This window comes from Dermacentor silvarum, chromosome 3 (assembly GCF_013339745.2).
Source record: "Dermacentor silvarum isolate Dsil-2018 chromosome 3, BIME_Dsil_1.4, whole genome shotgun sequence".
In the NCBI taxonomy this organism is placed as follows: Eukaryota; Metazoa; Arthropoda; class Arachnida; order Ixodida; family Ixodidae; genus Dermacentor; species Dermacentor silvarum.
Window position 1 is genome coordinate 179,064,065 of NC_051156.1, and position 15,252 is coordinate 179,079,316.

The window sequence follows — 15,252 nt, forward strand, 5'->3', positions numbered from 1 at the left end:
GAGATTAAAAAAGTGCTCCATTAATTACTCTAATTTAATTTTCTTCTTCACCGTGCAGAAATACCAACATGTAAATACCAGCCTTGCCGAGTAAAAAGTGTGGTGTGCAAATATGAGAAAAATTCTAATAGCGAATCGAATTCTGCCTTATTCGATACGGTCTTCGAATCGAATAGTCACTATTCCTAACCATGAATAATTTCCTTATAGTTTTCGAATATTAAAATCGCCAACGGTGCGCGATCAATCGTAAAATGGCAGCAAATGTGCGACATATTTAATCCCGGGGGCATAACAGACATAAAACACGAGAATTAAGTTACGTGGTAGAGCACGTTACGATGCTCAGGGAGTCAGACATTTCCGGCTAATCCACCATCATGCGCACTCACCAATGAGTCCTCCTCAATATGCGAATAGACTGGTTAATTTGCGGCTCCACTTGCGCCTTTAATAAACAGCACTTCACACCAATCCAATGACTTTCTAACGTTGTGAATACCAGTTACTAGGCTGTACAGATCGTTTTATATTAATGGTGCAAACGGCTGCTCGTAATTCAAAAATTATTCGAAACGTATTAGATATTAGATTCGGCTTCGAAAATTGCTATTCGCACAACCCTATAGTAAAAACCAAACAGAGAAAACTGTGGAGTTATTCAGAGGTAAATTAAATGTTATGGTATTTAATATCTATACCACCTTGGCGCATGGAAGCATGACATACATGCTTGACTTTCACTGACATACATCATGGCATCCGATGACATACAGGCCATAGATTTTCAATATATAGTCCCAACCAGAGGCAACTCGCGCAGCTTTCAAAACCAGCCATAATTAATCGCTACTTTTCGATGAACGCTCTAGAGGGACACACCTATGCTAAAGCTCACACTGCAGCTTCACGAGTGCTATCCGTTCACATGGCTGTACAAGGCAAGCACAATTTTTATGATAGTATAAAAGGCAAGATAACGCAGAGTAATTTTCGGCAACAAAAGCATGCATAACTACTAGAATAACGATTTCTACATGTCTATCTATCTATACAAAAACTACCGCGTATTTCAAAGGCATGGAAAGATACAACACGCAATAGAACAGCTATACAATAAATATTCGAAGATCGAATTGAACTCTGGGGTTTTACGGACCAAAAGCACAATTTGATTATGAGGCTACGCCGTAGTGGGGGACTCGGGATTAATTTTGACCACCTGGGGATATTTAACGTGCCCCCAATGCACGGGGCACGGGCGTTTTTGCATTTCGCCCTCATCAAAATGCGGCCGCCACGGCCGGGATTCGATCCCGCGACCTCGTGCTTAGCAGCACAACACCGTAGCCACCACGGCGGGTCAATGTTCGAAGATTCCGTACACTATTGTGTGGGAGATTTAATATATACTGCTACTTACCATTTAACAGTAATATTGTACAACTTGAACTTCCTTCACGTTTAGTTATACCTCTCAGATTAAAGTGACAGAAACTTTGCGTGCAGCAATGCGAATGCATACCTGTCAGACCAAGCGCCTCTCCATTCTCCGCTTCCCCATGGGTTTCTGATTCGAATAAGTCGCTCCTGCCGTCCCTCCACTGGCACCTAAGATGAACGTTGACGGACTGATTTAGGGAGGGTTGACTGATTGATTAAGTAATTTATGATGTAGGAAAACATGCCACAAATAACGACACGGATGCAAAGATGCTATGAACGACACAAGCGCTGACTGTATCAGTTCATTTATTGAATAAGCGAAATGACAAAGAAAAACATGCAAGAAAGAACTACGCACACGCCAATGAATGCTAATCATATGAGAGTATTGACTCTCTGAAACGTATACAGGCACCTCTGAAACGTAGGCACCTCTGAAAGATATAGGCGTGGTCTCCTTCAATTTGGCTCGGCCAAACACATATGAAAATACATCCACAAGTTTGTTCTTCTTTTCCGTTACTGTATTTTCACGTACTTGGGCAACTTTCCTGCTACTATAAGTTAGAATATTCCCACGTTAAATCTTTGATCGCCCTTGAACGCAACGTAACAGTTTATTTTTTATTATCTTATTTTTTAACGGTTAGCAGTTGAGTTGCATCGTGCAGATGCTACTAAAACGAATGACGTCACGGAAAACTGGTGCGCGGATTTCAAGGTATCGTTGCCATTCGCGTTTATATCCTTGCTTCCTTCTGCGACCTATATCAAACCACCGCTAACGATGAGACCGACCTATTCACAATTTCTGAGGTTCAACCCACGTGGCGGCCTAAGTTTGCTTGATATATTTCTTGAACGTCCCTATAACCGATGGAGCCGTGAATGCATTGTTGCTCACGGCGCTCGGAGGTGCAAGCCATGATAATGCCAAGGTAAAGCTGTTTGCTGGATAAGCTTATCACTGAGAGGGTTGTCACTAGGAATTCTCTGAAACAATAGGCGCGTTCTATTGTTACTGCTGTTCTCTTGCCTCCAAACGGGCTTCTTATTCCACTGGGAACCATGACCAACCTCATGCTACTCAGAATTTAACAAACCGAAGAAAGAAAGCAAGGAAGCAGAGAGACAAGTTAACAGGATATTTACAATAATTAACATACAGCGTATGTAAACACTCTTGTGAACAGGGATTTCAAAGAACGATTAGATTACAGAGATCATGAAAAATTTTCGTGAAAAGGTCATAAAATATTGCAAAGTGCCATTGAAGCAGCACCTTGTTTTCACTGTAAATGTAGATGCGGCTGTTCCCGCGCTCAGCTTTTGCAAGTATTTGTTTTTATGGCCCGTTGTTATCGCACCACAATTCGTATATCGAATGTTTAGTAAGAACATGACCTCCGGGTGTTAATGGTGGCACCGAGTTCCTGTATGCTTTGATGGTCCTTTATAAGGCATATTTAACAAATTGGCTTTAAAGAATGCATCTGTATGTGCACGGTATAGTCTGCATACACTTCTAGCTTACTGTTGCATACTATGACCTACTAGATCGGGTGGCTTGAACAGCTGTTAGAAATATCGGAAGCCATGCGTATACTCGCACACTTTACTAGATAGACGCGAATTCACTTCCGTTCGCTTTTGCTTCGGTACAAATACTTTGGAACCACCCTTTGGCACCGCTCTGGGATCGTTTCCAGTACTACGACACGGCTTATAGTTTATCGAACGTGAAACTTATTTTTATTAAACGGTAACACTCGGTCAAAAGAAATAAACATGCTTGCAGTAGAATTCGATATTGCAACTTAGCACTTTCTAAATTTTGCGAGTATTAAAGAAACGTTTAGACAACGTCCACGCTGGCAACCGAAGTAGCTAATGAGGTTAAGCAATATAGCTAGCATTGTAGCTCGGAAGCTCGCGAAGCCTGAAGTAATACTGTGATCCCCCCCTTTGTTCTTTCAGTACAAGCACCCCTACTTCCACCGTGCGACCAATTAACAGCGCCTCGGTATTGAGAGCGTGGTGGAAGCCGTCGTGGGTATTGATATGCTCGAATGTGCATATGCTCATTTCGTTCGATGAATATAAATTGCACAAGAGTGATGGGATCGTATGCATGATATCATCATAGCATCTTTATAACGCAAACGTAACATCCCCATACAACGTAGGTGGATCTACATTAATGCAACACAATACAAGATATGTTCACACCACATTTAGCATTAACGCAAGCATCTATTACATCAAAGAAGCTTCGCGACCACCGATCATTTCTTTTAACAGCGAAGCTGTAGCAGCACCAACGTCACTGCGTTGCCAGCAACCACCTCGCGGAGCGGTGTGTGCCTCATCTCCGTGCCGTGCACATGTTGCCTTGACATGGGACGTGAGGGAGAGAAAATGAGAGCGAGATAGAGAAAGAAATTGTAGCAGCACCAACGAGGCAACGCGCGGAGTAAAGCCCCTGGAAAAATCAGGGGCTTTAGCGCAGAGCTGCTGCTGACGCCACCCACGTTGCCTAGCCGCGCATGCGCTGAAGCAGTAGCGATGGCGTCACCTCGCGTTGCCTAGTAACCGCCGGCGCAGGTGCGCGCGCGCTTCGCCCGACACAGGCCTGCGTTCGTGGCATGCCAGGAACGCTGTCGCTCGTAGGCGCCGACGCGTCCAGCGCTAGTCACGCGAAATGTTGCGAAAAGGAAGGATACCTCAGAAAATGATCTCTCGAGAATACCTTCCCTACAGGCGTAGTTAAGTTAAACCAAGTTAAGACCTTGCAGCAACCAAGTTAATATCTCAGTAGCAGCCAGTAAGACTTCAGGATTGACACCTTCGCTAAGCCTAAGCTTTGCACGACCGATTGCAAACTTGCCCACTTTTTTAGGGCCGAAGCACCTTAGGGCCGAGCCTTGTCCCGCCCTCGTCGTCGTCGTCCGTAGCTCTGGTTTGCATGGAGTCCGCTAGGGGCGCTGCGGTGCACAAGGGCGTTCGTTCCCGACGCGCGCTCTCTTTCTCTCTTCAGCCATGGATGATAACGGTCTCTTCTTATAACGGCGCGCCCGCTATTGATGAAAAGGCGAGAGTGGCGGCTCAAATGCAAGCGGAGTCGAGGGCTCGCAAAGCTGCTGCAGCAAAACGGCAACGCCGGCAAGCGGACCCGGAGTCTAGGGCGCGGGAAGCTGCAGCAAAACGGCAACGCCGGCAAGCGGACCCGGAGCTGAGGGCTCGCAAAGCTGCAGCAGTACGGCAACGCCGGCAAGCGGACCCGGAGCTGAAGGCTCGCGAAGCTCGCGCTTGAACCGCGCATCGGCGCCACCAAGCTCAGGTAGAGAACGCTTCCGGCGTTTTACCGCCGCTTCCCTAGCTCTCGCCGCCTCTGGGTCCGCTTGCCGGCGTCGGGGGATTCACTGTTAACCGAATGATCCCCGGTGCTTCGCCCACTCATCATCATTCACTTCGTGGATATGCGATTGGATGGATGGATGTAAAACTTTAATGAAAGTCCTGAAGTACGCGACTGAGCGCGCAGCGGGCCGCTCCCACGTTGCGCCAGTCAGGCCATGCCCGACCGCCGCATCGTGGGCCCTCTGGACAGCCCATAGTTGCGCCCCGGCATGCGGTGCTGACGGGGCGCAGTGGATATGCGGTGTTTTTTTTTTATTTCTGTTTATTTCTGTATTTTTTACCTGTGTGGCACCGGTGACGCTGTACTCATGAAAAGCATGTAGTCCTTTTTTGCCCTTCTCTGATTCCTGCAAAAAGACAAATGCGGCGTTTCTGTACCAATCCGATACAAGAAAAGAAAAGCAATGTGTGACATCTTTTCCACACGATGCGATAAAAAGAAAATATTTCAGAAGTCTATCACACAGCCTATCGTGAACATTGCACAAAGCAAATGTGGACAGTCTGATATTTCGCAACCCAAAGAGGCCTCAAAAATAAGTTACCCGGCCTAGCATACACTCTGAACCACGACAGGGTTGATTAACTCGACAAGCGCGAGCACTTTACTTATACCAAGTCTACTCTATCTGTTAAGTTATATTGCCAGTGACACGCCAGCAAAATGCACAGACTGCGAAGAATGCCCTAAAATGCCACACTTCGGTGCTGTAGCCCCCACCCCATCACCCCAGACGTGACGTCAAAAGTGTTGACGTCAAGGCGAGCTAGTGCAGTTACTTCAAGGCGGCGATGCCCCCGTTTTTTTTTTTTTTTTTTTAGTTTATGCGTCTTGACTGGCTTACGAAGCCTCTTCTCAAGGTAAAGGTGGCTTAATTGGTATTGTAGAAGGGTAGTTTACTAATACAGATCAAATATTCTTTTTTCTCCTTCATGTAGCTTTAAGGGTGAGAGTGTTAGCCATAGGAAAAGCCAAGCACCTTTTGTACGCCCATAATGGCGTTAAAGTGTTTAATGTGTATAATACTAAACACAACTGCAGGGATAAGCACACAATCTTAAAATTACTTTTAGACAGAAAGACTGTTCGCCATTCCCTACTCGAACTGGGACAATTACCGACGAAGAGCGATGCGCGCTCAAGATATCGTCTGAATGCACTTCACCTTATATAAAAACTTTCTGGGGTTTAAATGGAGGAAAAAATGGCTTACGATGATGGAACACGTGACGAGCGATTTCCTTTCCAGGGCCTTCTGAATGACCTGGAACAAGTTCTTGGGCGGACGCTCCAGGATCAGCTGCTCCGTGATGCCCCCCGTGAAAGTGCCCAGGCCTTCGTTGCCGCTGCCTCCGACGAGGGCAGCGTAACCACCGTGAAGCCTGTCGTATGTGTGCGTGTGTGAAAAAGCGGGTTTATGGATATATCGGTTATTAAGCAATCCTCCTACTTAAAAGAAAACACCTTCGTATATCTGAACAACGGATACTTCAAAGACAGCGAAGCAATATAAGCGAGTTCTCACACACTCCACTGGAAGTACTATAGAAGTCTGTTTGCTATAGCTGTCCTTTAACGATGATTCATCATCGACGTTGTGGTCGTGTACGACCGCTTCAGAGCTCCCACGCAAACTGCGTTACTGGACCACGCCGTCAGCGTTTGCCGCCGCAGCCGTACAAAACCATCTAGCTGAACTCCAACGCGTGGGCCGATGTAACGTGAAGTCATAAAAAAAAAATGCGAATAACCGGCTATAAAGTTGCGCAAAGAAGTTCTTGTCTATTTGAGTGAGGTATACGCAAGGTGACTTATTTTATAATCATCAATAACTTTTCAACGCAAAAAGTGAGACTCCAACGGCTGTGACATTTGATTGACATTTGATCCTAAGCACGCCGCCGCACGCCGTCGCCATATGAAAATGGCTGTGGTAGTCTCCTTAACAGCTTCGCCGCAAAGATCCATTCAAGTGTGCAAATTCGACCAACTCATACACCAAAGACAGCGAAACCGTCTAAGCAGATTGTCCCGTTCCTCGGACATCCTAAGGGTCATGGTGTGATACTGCCCGAAACCCACTCAAAACTTTTCAAATGATTCCCTATAACCAGTGGAATTCCTTCGGTATACCGAATCTTTTCAAACGCTTAACGATATCCGAGCTCAGGGCTTCTTTACTGTCTGCCATATCCGACCTGTGTTCCTGTATGCTGCGCGGTCGCAGCCAGGGGAGGGGGGCATTCTGTAAGAGTCCATCTAGTGGACTGTCCAGTTCGGCTGTCGTCAATTGGCTCAAGCTGCATGAGCGAGAAGGAGACTGGCTGGTTCCTTCTCGCTCGTGCAACTGGAACCAATCGGCGACAGCCGAAATGGACAGTCCACTAGGTGGACTATTACAGAGTACCCCCTGTGCGTCTTTATCTCCTCGTTAACGACCACGCCACCCCGCACGGAATCCCTTGTGGAACTTCCGTATAAAGCTTCGCTGTAAAGAAGAACCTTGGAGAATGCTGGAGGGATAATGCATTGAGAATAAAGTGTGAAGTGTTTATAATCAGAAGTGATACTCCTCACAGTATAACAATGACCCTAACACTCAACGGAACCACGTCATAACGTTATCGGCGTCCTACTTTGCGCGATAAGTTCAAATAAACATTGGGCTTCAATGGTTCTCAAAGATTGTTTTTAATCAGCTCAGTGAGCTGAGGAAAACCTTAGGGAAGGACTGATTTCGTCCACTTGAGGTACCTCAAACTGCGCTTGAAACCTAAGCAAATGCGCATTTATCGCTTCCCGCAGCCATCGAATGCGGCCATGGCTCTTGCGAATCGAACCTGGGACCTCGATCTCTAGCGGCAGTGTCAATGTGCCATAACTATATATATAGTGAGCCACCACGAATGCTCAGGGTGGGTTATTAATCAATAAAACTTTTGGTAGACCCACAATATGACGTCGAGGATTCGCGAGTACGTTTGTGCATTTGCGTCTTTTCTGCAAAGAACATCCACACTGCGAGGTTGAGTTGCGGTCATTTGAAACGAAGCAGAATACTACCCCCCCCCCCCTTTCTTTCTGTCATTAGTTTTTTTTTTACACGAAAGTGTTTTATGCCGGGGTCCACCAAGACTTCACTGACGTATTTCCGTCACGGAAATACGTCACACGAACATACACGAACATAATACAAAGAAAGAAACCAGAACAAAAAGTTCCACAAACATGCAAAATTTGGAAATCGAACCCACGACCTCTCGGTCCGCGACGATAGATCGCCGAGCGTTTAACCCATTGCGCCACAAACGCATTTGCAGAGAGCTACACAGACGCGCCTTATATATCTAACACTCCTCCGTGTACCCGCGCTCTTGCTCGGGGCGGTGCCGCCGCCTACGAGCAGAAAAGAGAAGTACTGCATTATGACACTAACGCCCACCGACAGTGAACGCTTCGGTGGTCTCAGCACTACGACGCCTCGATGCCAGCATTCGAAGGGACGCTGGCATCAAGAAGCACTACCAACGCGTTCTCGCAGAAGCACTACTAGGTGGCGTTCACCGTACTCAGCACAGCGGAGCGTGGCCTCCGCAATTAGCTCTCAAAATGTTTCTGAAGTTGATCGCGGAGGCTGCAATTACGACGCGCTGTACGCGCTGATTTGACTCGGTGACGATTCAGTTACGTGCTTTGTCTTGCGCGTTGTATTAGTGTGTCAGTTACGTGCTTCGTCTTTCGCGTTGTGCTAGCGTGTGCAGCGTAGTGCAGCTTCCATATGCACGACGGTTGCTCATGGTCATCGACGTTGGTAGTCGTGATGGAGGAGTCGTGCCACCAGGCGTCAGCGTGGGTGCATCAACGCCTAAGGGCGCTTTAGCCACAAAACACCAATAGACATTATATATCAATGTGCAATAAACATTACACTACTTCTGTGAAGACACGTTTCACTTTCGTGTTCTATACCGATTCCTATATAAGAGGGATCAACCACATTTTTATTGGATCACCAGCAAGCTACTTGGTCAGTCGTTTATGCAATCTTAGGATCCACGGGGAGTAAATACGGACATTTCAGTATGGCGTCTTCATCTGCCTTCCGTATAGCACCGTTTTGTCGCCCACTGCGTCTTAGCTTTCGGTAAATGACCGCTATAATTATTACGCTGGGCGTTCTACGAGTACAATCTACGAGTCCGGGTTAACATTGTGTTTCTTCCACCTCCTTCAATCGCCAATCAATGAAGAAAGTCTGAAGGACGCTTATTTTGAAGTTGACTTCTCTACGCGTACTACGCGTACTTCTCCGCGACTAATGTCTGTCTAGTCTTTCTACACGCAGGCAGCAAGCAGCTGCGACGTTTTCGTGCAGAGTTTGCCGAAGCAGGCTCACTTGGCGTAGGCCTTCTCCAGGAGGGCGCTCCAGAACTCGTTTCTAGCGCTGGAAGATACGAAGGCCAAAGACTTTTCGTCCTCCCTGTAGGGAAGCCTGTCGTCGACCACAATGTCGATCCAACGGTTGGCCTTCCAAAGGCGGAAGTGGAAGATGCCGGCGTACTTGTCCTTCTCGAAGCTCTGGCCCTCGGGCACCACGTTCTTGAATAGATCTTGGTGCAGAGTCAAAGTGGCCATGGATGCTAGCACCCAGCAGTTACCTGGCACATAAAGAAAGCGTCGTTATACACCGAGGCGACAACTCTAATCGCACTAATAACATATTATATTGCAGATCATTAAGTTAAAAGGCATTGTTGAGCCCGTGACTAATGAGAGCCGAGCAAAAGTGTGCTTTGAAAGCATACAAAAAAAAACATTCACCGATGATTAAGATACTGTCTGATGCGAAATCTGAGCGCAGCTGTATACGTGTTTTCATTTCGCGAGATATTGGCTGGCGCGGACAATCTGTCTCGTGCGGCGTGTTGTAAACGGAGGGAAGTGTGGCGCGACTGCCTCGCTAATCGGGAGATCGCGAGAGGCAGCGCGTGGGTGACGCGTGGGCGCGATTCACAGCAGCCGCTGCAGACAGACCTCCGCTCATGCAGTGCTTTGTTTCCATATATGGTATCGGTGGCGTCATCGGTGAACAGGCGACGCGCGCTACCTCTGGCGCCATCTCGTAGCCATCGTCGCCACAGACCCCGTCTTATGCGCGGCACTACGCTTTTCCTCTCACGCTTTCGCAATACCCTCCTCCAACGCTTTCCTCCTCGCGCTTTCTTCGCTCTGGCCGTCTTTTATCCGCGCTCCGCTTTCGCTCTTTCATCCTTCGCTGAGCTCGTTCACTCGGTTACGAGGGACGCCGAGGGACGACGCTGACGCTCGCCACAGGAACGGGCACCTAAGAGCTGCGCTCTAAAAATTCTTAAGGAAGGCGGCATTGTTGGGTGCTACTGCCGGACTTAAAAAGCATTGTGTTCGCAAGAGCCTTCTTCCACTCACTTAGACCATTGCATTGCTTTTGAGGGATTACCTTACATAACCTATCTGGTTCCGCTACAGCAAATTCAACATCAAGCTATCCTCGCGATTACCGTGGAATCCGCTCGATTCTCATGTCTCCACTCTCATTACCTCGATATACTTCGGATTGATGACTTAGTTAATTAAGATCTTGGAATATTTGTCTATCGCATCATTATTGACCACAAACTTCTTCAGTTCATTCATGGGAATGAGATTATTAACCACAATAATGTTCGAACTGTAATTACGGCACTTAAACGACTGGGTTTTCATTAATTAATCTAGGGAATGCTTTACCTCATGAGATTAAGAATAAACTATCGCTTTCGTCATTTATACGAACCCTAAGATCATACATTTCTCTCCTCTGCACTTGATAATGTGTAATTAGCAGCAAATAACCTCGCATAGTTTCAAGACTTCAGTTTCTACTTACGTTCCGTGTTGCATTCTGAATAATCTGTACAGTGGGATTTGGTTACGCGTTTATAATCAGAATGCGATCCGATTGTTAACAGTTTCTTACAATTACTTAAAAAGAAATTTATTGCAATTTTTTTTCGCCTTGCATTAGCATTGCTTTACATTGGATTTTGTTTGTTTGTTGTTACTTAGTTACATGTTTTCGCCTTACCGCATTCTTTTAACTTTATGTACTCAATATGACAGGTCCTAGTACAATTATTTCACTTTAGGACATCTTCTTGCATCTAGTTTGTAAGCTCTATTGCTTCACAGGATATACCAAATTAACTTTTAAATGAACCGTTTTTTTTTTATTTGTATTGTTGCCTTGTTTGTTATGTGATATTGTGATTTTTGTTCTAATTGTTGCTTTCACACTTTATAATATCGCCAGGTGGTTGTTTCGAGTGTTACAATGCCAAGTCTTTGTATATGCATTAACACTTTTTCTGGCCATTCTTCTACGCAAACTATCTACATAACCGTACAAGATTATATGTGTAACTATGCCACCCGTTCTATGAGACAGGGAGTAACCGGCGCCGTACTTTTACGCAAGCATGTCCTCCTCCTATCATGCCAACAAAAGGCAAAAGAAAAGATGTACAGACTACAGTGAATCTTTAATTCCCCCCAACTGAAACAATTGCTGCAAGCAGCAGTCTCAAACGAGTGATTAAACGGGCAATGAGTTATGCACTCTGCACGAGCATGTTCACCCACCCAAATACGCGGACACTCCTCAGCTTTCCGAGCTGCAAGAAACACTTGCAATCTGCAAGGTTAAAGCCTTCTCGAAGTACACGTTCAGCCCCAATTTCTATACTGCCGCTTCTTTTCGAGCTCCTGCGACTACACCATCGCTGGCATGGCAAGAACTTTATTTTGGTGGGTGCTTCTCGTTGTCTCGCTCGCAGCTGTAGCAGCTAGGTTAGAGACAAGCCCTTCCGGCCGACCTCTCCTGCCTTCTCTTCATTAAAACCCCCTCCGCTTCCTCACACACCTCTTGCTCTAACCATTTCCCTCCTTAACTCTTTCCTTACCATGCCCATAAAGCATGTGCCATGTATGTCCCATGCACGCCGCGCGAAAATTTTAAGCTACCGACGCTCCTACGGATTTGCTGCATCATCTAGTTTATGGTCCAAGAAATAAAGTTTTGTTTCCAGAGTAGTTTTATTTTTTTTTTTTCCCGAATGGCGGCGAGGTTTAACGTCGGTAGAAAGAACGTGGTTCCTATCGTTTGATCGCGAAGATGGCAGATGCTTCAATCGCCACACCTTCGCACGAACGACTTCGTTCTCGCGATTCTGTTGCATCATCAAGTGATTGTTTGGACGCATCTAGCCGTGGTGGCTCTGAGGATGAATGGAGTCATCAGTTTTTAGTTCGGAACGGAAGAGGAGGAGGAAAGTAAGAAGGAAGGGATGTTAAGCAGAAATGACCGAGAAGACCCTCAGATCCACTAGGCAGTTTCCACTAGGCAAAAAAAAAAAAAAAAAAAAAAAAATTTTTTGTGACTCATGTTCCTTATGACCTCGAACGTTGAAACTTTCACGTGTTATGGGCAATCAATGTGAAAGTATTTTGCATATGTCGAATGTTTAGCCATTGTTTAATGGATTTCGTTTTGCATAAATAATATTACATATTACACCCTAAGATTTGTTTTTCAAATTAAAATATTTAGAAAGTAGAATTAGTTAGCTTTCGATTGATATATAGCATGAAATTTTAAGCATGATAATATTAATAAACAATCATTATTAAAACCCTCATAAAGTGGCCAATTCTCCCATTGTGAGGAAAGAGTTGAAAAATTAAATTACATTATCAGGTATTACGTGCCAAAACCACGATATGATTATGAGGCACGCCGTAGTGGGGGACTCCGGAATAATTTTGACCACTTGGGTTTCTTTAAAGTGCACCCAGTGTACGGTACCCTGGCGTTTTTGCATTTCGCCCCCATCAAAACGCGTGTGTCTCATACGGGGGGTGCTGCCCGAGCGACACAACGTGGTCTATAACCGCGTTTATGTGAATGCGAATGCAGCGTATCGAATTTTTTACCGCATCATGGTAATACACTATTTGGGAGTCATTTCCTTAAGCTTACTCAGAAGCGTACGGCATGCGCTATACTTTAGCACTCGACCGTGTGCGACTGGGGAGAACTTTGTAACCCTCAGCGTATGCGCTCCGTTGTCAGCAATCTTCGTTACTCACCGAGTCCACCTTGCTGGACATCGAAGCGACTGAAAGTTTCGTTCAGGAAGTCCGGGTTCTCGCATATCTCCTGAGAAAACGAGAGTTCGGCAAAATATTATGGACATGGGCTGGAGAACTCGTGGTTAACGGATCACGAAATCTCAAATTTTAGTTTTAGACTGACACGTCGCTGCTTCTCTCTTACGAGTCCTGTACTACCTTGTGTATAGGCGGGCAAAGTTTAATGAGATGTTACCGGAGAAGTTGGAAAGATACTCCTCAATTGCTGCTGCATTTCTCTCATAAAAAAGGTGTTGCTTTGAGACTTTAAATCTCACTAATCAGTCAATAAGTCAATACCTTAACTGAAAAAAAAAAAAAAACGACACGAGAAGGCTGCGCAATATTTACCCAAGGCCGTTTCCAGACGATTTCAAAATCAGGATCTTTGGTGCCCCAGGCGGTCTCCCTCACGCATGGAAACTCGTGGTCTTCGAAGAGTTCCTGGCGCTTCAGGCATCGCTTCAGCAGGACCTCGTAATCCTGAGGTTCGCCGGTCTTCGTCTTGGTGCCGGAGAAACGTTCGCCAAACTGCGCAGACGCAAGCATATATGCGGTTGCGTTCCGTTCGAACTAAAGCTCATAACCAGTGCACCGTGTGGACGCAACAGTTAATATAAGAACCGGCAAGTTGACGAGATTCTATAGGGTGCGGCACCAGCTAATGGCAAGTGGCTTCGCGAATGCAGCCATGAATACATTAGGAGACACATTGACAAATACTTTCGTTCGTAAGACCTGTTTCTCATTGGCTGATCGCCTTCGCTAATATGTCTAACGTTAAGAGTGGTTGGGACCTGCTCTTACAGACACGTTCTAGCGTATTAAGGCTTTCTGTCTGCATGTGTATCTGTGTGCGTGTGTGTTTGTAGGTGTGCGAAAAGCTTTTAACACTGGTTTCGTGAACGGGACTGACATTGTATTTTGTGGCGAAGATATTTAAAGGTGCCCCTAACCACTTTTTATCGAAATGGAGACAGGCATTATTTCAGAAACACTTTGCCGCAAAAAGTACTTCATTGCGTTCAGCAGAAGCGGAGTTATTGGCAATCAAACACGGCCTCCGCTGTGCTCCCGTTCCTTCTTCAATGCCTTGCACTGCGAAGGCTACGGCAGAGGGGGGCGTGGCCACGACGCTCCGCCTTCTAAACGTCACCGTGGCGCGCAGTTCAAATTTCATTTTGAATGCTAACGTAGACGCCACGACTTCCGATTTTGGTGCCTGCGACGCGCTAAACGTAAGCCAAACGCGGTTGTCCTCAGCGAGCCGCAGTGCGCTTAAGCAGTGGACTCGTGGCGGCACCCCGAGGCGGCCGCGGTGTACTCGACCGCAACGACCAATAGCAGCCGCGTATGGGAATCCGCTTTATTACGAAATAAAGCGTCCAGAAAAGAGTGAGGATCATGTTTCTGTGGAAAGAGCTTTTGAGAGAAACGCGACTTCGCGCTCCGGTTGCGAGCACCACAAACCACGTACGACAACAAAACTTGGCTGAGATGTGCACAGCAGCGTATGCTACCCGCGGGATATGTTATTTCCCCAAGCCTACACCCAAGCCCTAGGGGCTTGGTGAAATACAGCTGGAAAGACACACGAGCCAAATAAACTTAGACGACGATGCAGGTAGTAACTTTTAATACGTATGACGCATAGCAAATTAGCATATTTTGCTGCCCTTGTAAAATTCACTCAGGAATTCGCACGCAGCGTCATACGAATTGCTCGATTAATGTTCCGCCATTCACGTTGGTGCCAGAATAATCTGTTAATATCCGTCAAATGAGTTCTGCGTAATCCCGGAAGGTGGAGGAGGTTTCATGAAAGGTGACACCTGAATGTAGAACGAAGCTACAAATGAAACCCACACGGCTTTCTCAGAAAGAAAGCTAAATTTGCCCTGGCCCAGAATTCGAAACCTTGACCAACGACTTTCCGGGGCGGTCGCTCTACCATCTGAGCTAACCAGGAAGCAAGCTGATCGACAAGCCGAAGCACAGGGGCACTGAATATGGCAAATGGGTTCTGCAGATTCCCGCAAGGTTGGCTTTTATAGATTCGCAATATCACTAAAGTCTTCTATGTCATTAGTTTTCGAGGACACGTGAGACGGCAGCTGAAACACGCGTGATGTTAAGTACGTACTAACTATATCTTTGTCTAACTATACTATCACTATATT

The 15,252-nt window shown here is 46.2% G+C and overlaps 1 protein-coding gene across 1 annotated transcript in view; it reads right to left on the reverse strand.

The window, feature by feature from the left end:
• Positions 1 to 15,252, reverse strand: part of LOC119446152 (calpain-A-like) — a 95,352-nt gene that overhangs the window by 15,321 nt on the left and 64,779 nt on the right. The window contains exons 2-7 of the mRNA XM_037710508.2: positions 13,424 to 13,603; positions 13,031 to 13,100; positions 9,264 to 9,525; positions 6,081 to 6,249; positions 5,148 to 5,213; positions 1,526 to 1,611 (exon numbers count right to left, since the gene is read on the reverse strand). Of these exons, the coding sequence (XP_037566436.1) occupies positions 1,526 to 1,611; positions 5,148 to 5,213; positions 6,081 to 6,249; positions 9,264 to 9,525; positions 13,031 to 13,100; positions 13,424 to 13,603 (833 nt within the window). The remainder of the gene's footprint in view (positions 1 to 1,525; positions 1,612 to 5,147; positions 5,214 to 6,080; positions 6,250 to 9,263; positions 9,526 to 13,030; positions 13,101 to 13,423; positions 13,604 to 15,252) is intronic.